At 33.8% G+C, this 11,611-nt stretch overlaps 1 protein-coding gene across 2 annotated transcripts; it reads right to left on the bottom strand.

Moving 5' to 3' along the window:
* Positions 1-3,878: 3,878 nt before the first annotated feature.
* On the bottom strand, positions 3,879-6,947 carry LOC131063355 (receptor-like protein 12). 2 transcript variants are annotated; one of them, XM_059221372.1, is made up of 2 exons: positions 6,507-6,947; positions 3,879-4,199 (listed from the first exon to the last, which is right to left on the bottom strand). In XM_059221372.1, the coding sequence occupies exons 1-2, from the start codon at positions 6,914-6,916 to the stop codon at positions 4,112-4,114; spliced, it is 498 nt and encodes a 165-aa protein (XP_059077355.1). In that variant the 5' UTR covers positions 6,917-6,947; the 3' UTR covers positions 3,879-4,111. The 2 variants fall into 2 exon arrangements, 1 of the variants encoding a protein (XP_059077355.1); XR_009372578.1 differs by lacking the exon at positions 6,507-6,947 and adding an exon at positions 4,317-6,490 and having other exon boundaries at positions 3,896-4,199.
* Positions 6,948-11,611: the final 4,664 nt, after the last annotated feature.

Raw genomic sequence — 11,611 nt, 5'->3', positions numbered from 1 at the left:
AATACAACTTGGCTATTCGTGGAGGTGGAAATCACCGAAGCGGGGGTTTGACTAAGGCAAAACCCTATATAGCTGCCCAAATACCTTTTCAGATATAAGTGCAGGTTTCGGGACTCGGACGACGCCACAGGTTGCAGATCCGGGAGAAGCAGACTGAGACCGACCTTCCCACCAAATTTCAAAGCAAAAGACCAGGACAGGGGCGTGGGGTGCCCTGGTCCTGCCAGGACAGGTGCGCTGGGCGCCCTGGTCCTCCTGACAGACAACATTTTCAGCATTTTTGACAGCTTTTTCCAAAGTGCAAAACAGCAGTTTCCAGAGCAGTTTCAGGGGCAGAATCAGGACAGTGGCGCCCGCGCCCCCGTCCCGAACATTTTCAGTCAGATTTTAACTCCGGGTACGCATTTTCATTCTTGTCTTATCCTTGTGTTTACAGCTTTCCATTATTTAAGTTCAATTCTGCAAATCTTGTTATTAGTTCATACTTGCACTTTGGGGTTTGGGATTGAACTTGCATCATTTCATCTTTCAATTACAACAAAGGAATAGAAATCCTAATAGGTAGCCCGTGGCTCTCTCTTCCACAAGAAGAAGTAGCCAATTGTGTGATACCTCTAGGCTCTTTCGTATTCCACAAGTGTGTGGTTGAAAGTGAGATTAGGGCATGTTTGCTTAGTGTCACTTTTTCTACCCCACACTTGTTACAATTAAATCATTTCCCATTGAATTTGTAAGCATTAGGTTGTCTTATCGATTTATTATGATCATGATTGTTTGCAGTACCGAAGCTTTCACCAACTTCAAATCCAAGGCCATTTGTGTCTCTATCAAGTTTCTGATTTTTCAGCATGTTATCAAGTTCCTCTAAACTTTTCTTGAATTTCTCTTTGTGTTGATTTGCAGCAGCCAACTCATTTTCCAAGATTCCTTTCTGTCTCATGAGTTCAGTTCTGTCATTTTGTGTATGCATCAAATTTGTCTTTAACATATCATTTTCATGACTGAGTCTTGTGTTTTCATTTCCAACGTCATTTAGTCTTCTAACCAAGTCATCTTCATTCTTCTTTTTGTCTTCAATGTCTTTACAAAACCTCATAGTCATATCTTGCATTTCATTCCTCATTGCACTGTTTTCCTGTCTCAGTTTGTTCACAAGGTCATTAAGAGTTTCTTTTTCACCATCATCACTCTACATCTTTTTAGAAAGTTCTCTTCTTTTGTTCCTAGCAATAGTGAGATTTTCTTGAAGTCCTTGAATGATTTCCTATGTAATCTTCAGATCATCTTCAAGTTTCATATTTTTCAATTTTTCTGCATCATAATTTGAAAGAGTTGTTTCCAATTGGTTTCTCAAGTTTTCCATCTCTATTGGTGTCAAAATCTTCCTCAAGTTGTTAGGATTTTGAATATAGATGACCAAGCTCTGATACCAATTGTTAGGATTCCCAAAGATACTGAGAGGGGGTGGGGGCGGGGGGGGGGGGGGGGTGAATCAGTATCTAACCAGTTGAGTGATTTTCTGAACTTATTAAGTAAATTGCATTCCAAAACAGTGTACCGGTAAACAAGAATTAATGCAGTAAATAAGAACAGTAACCACAACATAGAAATCACACCATAACACAATATTTTTAATGAGGAAACCTGGTGTGGGAAAAACCTCAGTGGGATTTGTGACCCACAATATTCGTTTACTGGCCAATAAGTGAATATTACTTATAAAAGATGGGGGCCTGCACATGCAGGAAGGCCAAGTGCCTAGAGCTCACTACTCAAATATAAAGCGAAGTCTCACTGACTTACAAAAATGGATTATAGAAATCCAAAGTGATGTACTGCTACAAAAAGCATCTGCTATGCCAGATTCAATACCGGTTTAAGTTCTTGCAATAATTATAAACCTTACATCAATATTCACTCCTCATATCCATGTTCTATCCTTTTATACATCTTACACAAATGATCCTACAAGATCTCATACTTATATGAGTATTATTACAATATGCCATGTCGACTTACAAAAAGATATTACAATTAAATACATTAAGCAGTAAACAAAATCTTGTTGGCTTAGGGTGTCGGTAATCATCTTGGTCGCTGCTGGTGGACTATCTACTAGTGTAGAGTATGTCGGTGTCGATGCTTGCTAGTGTCATAAGATTGCAAGGTTGCCATCAATGACAATACCTTCAATCACCTACAATTTCTCATTGGAGTGTGCATTTGCCAACAGGGAAAAAATACATTATTGTGATGTCTTCCATGTCACCTACCAGCATGAAGACCAACTCACTATGTCATGTCACACTAGACCTGACAAAATATGATGATCAATAAATTACAATTTAGGCATTAAATATATAAATACAATGCTAGGAATCGCTAAGGTGGAGACACCTTAATTCCCAACATTAACAACCCATTCAATTTTTTATGTGAAGTTGCTTAACTCTATTTTTCTATATTTTAATTCTCACTCAGAGGCATAGTTTGGCCCACCATGATCTTGCATTAACCTAATTCAATTTATTTGAAATTTCCTTTTGATTGTTGTTGGTAAGTCAAAATTAATTTTCATTAAACTTTGCATCTAATGATAATTTAGATTTTTCAAATTTTATTATGAAAACTTATTTTCATTAATGATTTCCAAATATAAGTGGTAGACAACTCTGAGAAAATTGATATCTAATCTTTCTTTCATCATCCATCTCCAAGTCAAAAATAAATTTCTTAAAATATTTATTAGTACATTGAATAGGGTGTTTAACAATTTGTAAGATAAAAAGTCATCCTCTAAAATTTCACACACCACTTTCTTTATTATAAATTTATTCATTGAGAACAATCTAGTGAGTTAGTATTTGATTTAAATTTAATTCATAATGTCTATTTTTTTACATGTTAAAGTTATTTTAATATCTTGCTTCATTTGGTATTTCACTATGCTAGAAAAATTCAAGTGCAATTAGAAGTGTAGTTAGAAAGTGTAGTTAGAAAGTGTAGTTAGTAGGGAGAGAAGTTGGAAGTGTAGTTGATTCAAGTGTACTTAGAAAGTGTTGTTAGAAAGTTAAATTTTAATGGGAAAGTTGAATTCAACAATTTTAATTAGAAGGATAAATTTCATGAATTTAGTTGGAAGGGTAAATTCAATAAGTTTAGTTGGAAGAGTAAATTTTACAATTGTGATTGGATGGGTAAATTTCCTGTAATTTCAATTTTTCTACTTGTTGGTTCCATATCTTTTAGTTTGGTTGAGGTCAATTTGTGTCCATTGGTTATAGTTTTGGAATCATAATGATCATAGATATGATACTTGGAACTTGGAAGATGGTCATAATTCAATGGCTAATCTCGTTGGTATACAAAGTGCTTTCTTTGAATATAATTTACTGATATACATATATAGAATAATGGTAAATCTTCTTACTTACATACTAAGAAGAAGAAATTACATATAAATTCATATTTATTGTTTTATACAGAGTACTACCTTAATATAAAACACAAAATTATCTCAATTGAAAATATGTTAAAATCTACCCCTTCTAAAAGATGACATAAATAAGTCAATTATGTTATATTTTACATCAAATTTCAAGTACACCACTAAAAATAAATAAATAATAATTTGTTTAAAGAGAGTTTAGACCGAAACCCTTAAGAAGCATTTTATTCATTTTGTTTTCAAAACTTTTAAACAAGTTTTAATCACAAACAAGCATCCTCATCATGACTCATTTTTATCAATTCAATTACCATGAATATTACTTTAACCATAGCATATAAAGTATGTCTCGATGGCCAATACTAGATTAAGTATTTGCTCTATAGAAAGAATTTCAGAAAAAAATTTGCATCAGTGTGTGTTTGTAAAAAATATTCAAAGTAAACAACGTTCCTTTTATAAAAAAAACTAATTATAATCCATATTAGTCTCTGGAATGTAACTTTTGTTTATTAAGTTGCCCAACTGTTATACAACAAACAACATCCACAGCTATGGCTTGCCTTTGTACCACTTTAACTCTGAAATTACCAACATGATAAAACTAGTACTCATAGAACTTATGAAAATAATTTTTTTTTTTTTTGGGGTACTTTTTCACTTTCAACAAGGGGATTTATTGAGGCCCAAGTCCTTGGGAATGTTAGTGCTTGATCTCAGCATCCAAACTGACTTGCATTTGAAACCTGGGCTGAAGAAACATAAAGAATAACTTCATCAGATATGTACAGATTAGTTTTAAGCCATTCTACAAAATTATTAAAACATAAATGTATTTTCCTAATTACTCTAAAATAATTAAACTTACAACTACAATTGGCGTGCATGGTAGGTTGATTGTACAGCAGATTTCTGAAACAATCTTTTTTTTCATCTTTTAAAAAGAGAGTCTATAATGCCATCCATAATTCTGAAGCATTTTGCACTCCAAGATTTGGAGAAACACAACACCCAAATCAAAAGTGAAAACCCCAATGCACAGCCGATTCCCATTCCAATATCCCACCATCCATCCTCCTCCAGCACTTCTTTATTTTTATCATTTTCATTTGGAGAAGCAAGATGACTTCCAAAGCATGATACATTGATTTGTAGGCCACATAAATTTAAATTGCTGGAGACTGATGAGGAATCAAATGTCATCATTTGTCCTCCTTGTGGTATTGTTCCTGAAAGGTTATTATAGGACACATCAAAATAACTCAAATATGTGAGATTTTGCAGCTCAACAGGAAACATTCTAGACAATTCATTTTTAGAAAGATCAAGTGATTGTAGCTGCACCATGCTCCCCAAGGATTTTGGAATCTCGCCATTGAGATGATTTCTTGAAACATTGAGAATTATCAATCCTTTGAGGGATTCAATATCCCAAGGTATTTCCCCTGATAAATTATTGTTCGACAAATCAAGGCATTTTACCAATCTCAAATTTCTCATGAAATCCATGTCTTGTCCTTTGCTTCTAATGATGATATGATCTATATAAGTCACACCAGAATAAAAACTATCTATTCCAAGAGAATCTGTGTTCTCTGTCTGATTTGCCAGTGCACTCAAGTTCATGAAGCCACTTGGAATAATGCCTGAAATTTTGTTGCTTGATATATCCAAGATCTGAAGATTTTGCAATTTTGATAATTCTGAGGGCATCTTTCCAACAAGTTTGTTAGATTTTAGTACTAGGATGTGAAGACTCTACAATCTTTCAATCCAACTAGAAATGCTCCCATGAATATTGTTATTCCTCATATCTAGGATTTCCAAAGCATTGCAATTTGCAAGGGATGGTGGGATGTTCCCACTTAGCTCATTGAAACCTAGTTTCAATGTTTCTAGAAAAGACATATTACCAAATATATTTGGAATTGTGCCCTTAAAATCATTCTTTTCTAGATTTAACATGGATAAGTAAAAGCATTTGTTTAGACTAGAGGGAATCTTACCACTAAGCCTATTATTTGACAAATCTAAAACTTCCAAATAACTTGATTCACAAATAGAATGTGGGATAACACCACTAAGATTATTGTTGGCCAGTGATAGAAATCTAAGAGCTTGTCCATGTTGCCCAATTCCTATTGAAATAGATCCATCAAATAGATTCTCTGAAAGATCCAAAAATACCACATCATTTTGCAAGGAAATGGGGGTATTTCCTTGTAACCTATTATTATGTAAATCAATAACTGAGCTTCTTTGAGAATTGTGTTCAAATCCAAGCAACTTGAAGGGTAAACTACCTTCAAACTGGTTACAAGATAGGTTGAGATGATCAAGGTATATAAAATCCCATAGCCAATTTGGAATATTTCCATCAAGGGAGTTTTGAGATAAGTCTAGGTACTCTAAAGAGTATTGAGTGGAAATGAAGGATGGAAAATCCCCAACTATATTACAAGATCCCAAACCTAAGGCTTCAAGTTGAAAATTGGGAATATAAGTTGCATTAACTTTTATAGTCAACTTATTCCTTGAGAGAATCACTTCTTGAATGTTGGGGATTTGATCCAAGAAAGAAAGTGTGTAGGTGCCATTTAGTTGGTTGTTGTTAAGATCAAGATATATGAGTTTGGTGAGATTTCCCCAACCTGTTGGGATTGTGCCACTCAATGAGTTAGAAGATAGGTAAAGTACTCTGAGCTTCCACAACTTACCCAAAGATGTTGGGATTGTGCCACTCAATGAGTTAGAAGATAGGTCAAGTATTGTGAGCTTTGACAGTTTACCAAAAGATGTTGGGATTGTGCCACTCAATGAGTTAGAAGATAGGTCAAGTACTGTGAGCTTTGACAGTTTACCCAAAGATGTTGGGATTGTGCCACTCAATGAGTTAGAACCAAGTAAAAGATGTATGAGCTTTGATAGCTTACCCAAAGATGTTGGGATGGTGCCACTCAAAGAATTACCAAACAAATCAAGATATGTTAAATTGACCATGTTACTGATTTCTCTTGGAATATGGCCAATAAAATTAGAGTTGGACAGGCTTAAATACCTCAATTTGCTGAGCTTATGTAATTGTAAAGGGATGGCAAGAGGAGGGAAGAAGGCATTTCCACTGAGGTCCAAGTGCTCCAGATGGTGCAGATGGAATAGTCCCCCACGTATTTCCTTCCACGACATGAATGGCCATGAGGAATACTCATCAGTAATCCAGGAGGCATTGAGGGAGGAAGGGCTGAGATCCAGGGAAATGACATGGGCAGTGATTGGGTGGCAGGCGACTCCTTCCCACGCACAGCAGTTATATCCCTTCCATGACTGCAGCGTGTTATAAGAGAAAGTGAAGTTGAGGCCCTCTTTGAAATCCAAAAGATAATTTCTTTCATCTGTATAACAAGCAGAAGAGCATGACATCATCACTGCGAACAACAGCAAAACCCACATTATGATCATCATCGCCATCTCTCTGTGAAAATAATGGAAAGTAAAGGCTCATTTATAGTTGTATTTGTCCTACGAAATTTGTGGCGCAAATCACTGGAAAGTTGGGGGTAATATCCTCCATTCGATTTTCCACACTTCTAAATGTAAAAATAGTATATTTTTAAAACTTTGCTTTAAATTGAGAGTAATTTATCTTAAATTTTAATAAATAGATTTTAAATTTCTTTTTTCTCTGTATAAGATTATTCAACAAAAAAAAATTTCTTAGAAATTTCAACAGCGTGCAAATTAATCAAAACACTTGTATTATTGTTTTTCTCTTAAATCGGTCAAAGCTCATTTCAATAGAAGTATTTCTACTGGTTATCCAAACAAAATTGATGAAGGGGTAAACCCATATTTTCACCATTTCTTTGACTTACTATAGCATGGAAATTGATCTATCCATCAAAATCAAGGCATTTATAATTTGGTTTTTGTTTTTAACAAATTTATTTTAATTTGGTGGTATACACCATTCAATAAAATTATTTATATGCAAACAAAATTGAATAATTCTTCTATTACAAATTTTCAAACATGTAAGCTTCGATGAAGTTTCCTACCATCTGGGCCTTTGATGGATTTTATATTTTTCCTTGATGTAAATTTAACACAACTTTAATGAGTTGTCTCATCTAAAATGACTAGACTTGTGTTTTGCGGAAATTGATCCATCAAAATGAAATCAAAGTCATTATAATTTTGTTTTTCCTTTAAAAATTGGTGGTACAAACCATTCAATGAAAAAAAATTCACATATGATGTTGTGGGTAAATCATATGCAATCAAAATAGACTAATTCTTTGTTGGTTTTTCCTTATCTTGGACTTGTCTTGTGTGGAAATTGATTTGTCCATCGAAATCAAAGTCATTATAATTTTGTTTTTCCTTCTAAAATCAATGGTGGAAACTAGTCAATGAAAATATTTCCATATATGATGATGTGGGTAAATCATATGTGAACAAAATTGACTAATTCTCCTTGATTTTTCCTTTGGGAAAATTCAACAGAACTTTAATGAGTTGTCTCATCTAAAACTACTAGTCTTGTGTTTTGTGGAAATTAATCAATCCATTGAAATCAAAGCAATTATAATTTCGTTTTTCCTTTTGAAATTGGTGGTACAAACTAGTCAATGAAAATATTTCCACATATGATGATGTGGGTAAATCACATGCAAACAAAATTGACTAATTCTTGTTGATTTTTCGTCTGGGAAAATTCAACTGAACTTTAATGATTTGTCTCATCTAAAACTACTAGTCTTGTGTTTTGTAAAAATTGATTAGTCCTTTGAAATCAAAGCCATTATAATTTCATTTTGCCTTTTAAAATTGGTTTTACAAACTAGTCAATCAAAACATTTCCACATATGATAATGTGGGTAGATCATATTGAAACAAAATTGACCAATTAGATTCATTTCTCCTTCACGAAAATTCAACACAACTTTATGTGATGGACTTTTCTTTCTCAAAGTTGCTTATTTCACTTTGAAAATATATTTGAGAATTAAATGTATTTAGTTGCCAAATTTGGCAACTTTTAATATATATATATATATATATATATATATAGAGAGAGAGAGAGAGAGAGAGAGAGAGAGAGAGAGAGAGAGAGAGAGAGAGAGAGAGAGAGAGAGAGAGAGAGAGAGAGAGAGAGAGAGAGAGAGAGAGAGAGACGGTTTATTTAAATATAGTTGAATTTAACATTTAGAAATTAAAGTAATTGAAAGTATTTGATTAAATTCAATGGTTGATACATAGTTGTTCTATGTTTTGCTCATAATTATTCACCTATAGAATTGCTTAAACTTATATTTAAAATAAAAATGATGAAATGTTAAATGGGCCATTCTCAAATTTTGAGTAGGGTTGAATTTATATTATAAAAATGACCTTTTATGGGTAGGAATGATCTTTAAATTGCATAAATGAACATTTGGCTTACCCTACAATGTAAAAATGTAAAGATAAACATGATTAGAAGTAGAATAACTAGAGCCACAATTCAAACTTAACTTATGAATTACACATAAACTTGAAAGGTATAAATATTAATATTGCCCCCTTAATATTGCCCCCTTGAGAAACATGAATGTATATTACTTACTAAAATGAACAACCATCTTGCACCCAAGTGACACGATCAAGTGAAAAGCATGGGGATAGATATACTATAAGATTATAACATGTAAAATAGAGATATTTAAGGAAATTTAATCAATAAAGTCATCCCCACTAGGTGGGTCTATCTCCAAAGGTGTTGAAAATTATCTTGCTATCCATGCCCTTTAGTAGACTATTAGTTTCATCGTGAAGTGAACCTTCATGAATAAAAATATGATTTACAAATGTCAAGTTTGATGTAATATGATTTATAGGTAAAATAGAAATAAATAAAATAGAACTGAAGGGATTCAGTGCAAGGTTGAAAGATCCAACAACAAAAGACTCCCATAGGTCCATCCTCATCAAATAACTTCAATCCATTGTCTCTCACATGGAATCGATGGGTGGAAAAATCAATATTTGATCCAACAAGAGGGAAGAAATAAGATAATTTTATGCAGAACAAATATCATGAGAAAGATAAATAAAAAAATATTGAAATGTAACTTGTGTGCACTATTCACCAATCCACAAACAACCCATACACGAATCACGATGCTTGTAAGAGGTTTTCTACCCATTGGTGCCACCACCATGTGATAAGGAATAGATTTTGGGATAGGTGTTGGATGGGTTTTACCATCCTCCATGCAATAACAATGAGATCTTATAATACTTTTTTAGGAAATTCTATTATGAGTTTGTCTTTAATGAGATCCATAATTAATTCAACACGTGGGAGTTCTAAGGTACGCCCGAGCTTAACCGACAAACTCTAAGCGTTGATTGCTTAGGTGGTCGGGCCCACTCAACAGAGATTTCCGTTTAGAGCATTTCCATTTACGGATTTTTTGTTTCCATCGTTTATTTCACTTAACTTCCATTCCCTAATGTCCGTCTCATCCAAATAAGAGTTGCCGTTAACTTTGAATTTGAACACTGATCCCGCTCAAAAGTTTGAAAGCGTTTTCGCATTAAATAAAGTGGGAACTCCCCTTTCTCTTGCCTCTATCATGAAAGATTTTTACCAGTTGCAAAGATTTACATCCCTACTAGATGGCTTTTGAGGTATTTTCAAGGCCTTTCTTGCTTAATGCAAATGGGTTTTGCAGCAGATAGAAGACATGGATATCCTCATGATGTTGTTGATGCAACAAGTTTTCATACCAATCGATTTTAATCAATTTTATTTTCCAGGTTTTCATACTACTCGCCTCTGCCAAAATGGGATTTTTGGAACAGGGTATCGGTATGCATCAAAGCAGCTGGAAATACTTTGGTAGACATGTATGCAAAAAGTGGAAACATAGACACGGTGAATGACTGTTTGACCATACACCTCAAAGAAATGTGGTATCATCCAAGCTATGATTCCAGGATATGCACAAAATGTATTTGTTGAATAGGATTTTGAAAATATCAACCAAATGCGATTGGTGGATGTAAACCCAGACTCCACAACTTTTGTCGGTATTATCAACCCAACCAGTGTGAAAATGGGAGATTTAGAACAGGGTATGGGCATCCATCACCACATAAATGAAAGAGGAACTCTGTCATATGTTGTAGTTGCAACTCCCCTGGTAGATATTAATGAACCACATGCTACAACAATATCCAAGATCGACACCAAAATAAACATGTAGAAAGATAATGAAACACACCAATCAGTCAATCCAAAAACATCTTCCAATGCAAATTACTAAGTGTGGATCACCACACGCTATGGTGAGATCCATATCAATAATCTTACTCATCCTCCATAGCATATCTGGATCAAAAGAGTATAATCCAAACAAGATAGATCAACTAGAACATCTAAGGGTCAACAAAATAGAGCATGTCAAGCACATACAAATATAACTAACGTGTGGATCAAAACCAACACTTGAAAGATATAATAGAATACTACACAAACCAGAAGAACATGTCCTCCAAACCCCAACCCTTGAGTCCTCATATCCAAAAGCCACTAGGTAATTTTTGGAATAGGTTGATAGACAACATTACTATCAAAAAACAACAACAACTAGCTTCATCATTTGAGAAATCAGAGAACCTACACACCTAATAGTACATCATTCATACTACATAAACATTATATCCAAATCTACACATCATGATCTTCATAATCCGAAAGGATGCAAAACATTCTTCCACTGCAACACTAAACATTATTTCCTGCATTTTGAAACTTCTTGTGTTGTAATCTCCTGAAACCAGCTTATGTATGCATAACATCAGTACTAGGAAACATGATAACATCTGAACATCTAGTCCCGAATCATATACATTACTAAACACTCGCAATAAAAAACATACAACAACTAGGAATGACATGTAAGACTAATATCTATGACAACACAATGCATCAACAACCAACATCTCCAAGCTTCCATACATCCCTATCATAACTAAATATTTGTTGCATACTTACACAAACTGATTACATGGTAAACCAGAAAAGGTTCCATTTTTCTACACATTGGACATAAATACTCTTTCTTGCATATTAAAGATTACTCAACATAACTATCAAATAACATATCAGTTCTCTTT

The sequence above is a fragment of the Cryptomeria japonica genome, chromosome 5 (genome assembly GCF_030272615.1).
Source record: "Cryptomeria japonica chromosome 5, Sugi_1.0, whole genome shotgun sequence".
Classification (NCBI taxonomy): Eukaryota; Viridiplantae; Streptophyta; class Pinopsida; order Cupressales; family Cupressaceae; genus Cryptomeria; species Cryptomeria japonica.
This window is presented reverse-complemented; position numbering and strand designations above follow the sequence as displayed.

What these genes read in the sequence shown, in the direction of transcription:
- LOC131063355 (XM_059221372.1), bottom strand. Translation starts at nt 6,916, where the DNA reads ATGGCGATGATGATCATAATGTGGGTTTTGCTGTTGTTCGCAGTGATG. An exon ending in CATAAGCTCAGCAAATTGAG is followed by an intron (nt 4,200 to 6,506) that starts GTATTTAAGCCT and finishes ATGTTTCTTCAG; the next exon opens with CCCAGGTTTCAAATGCAAGT.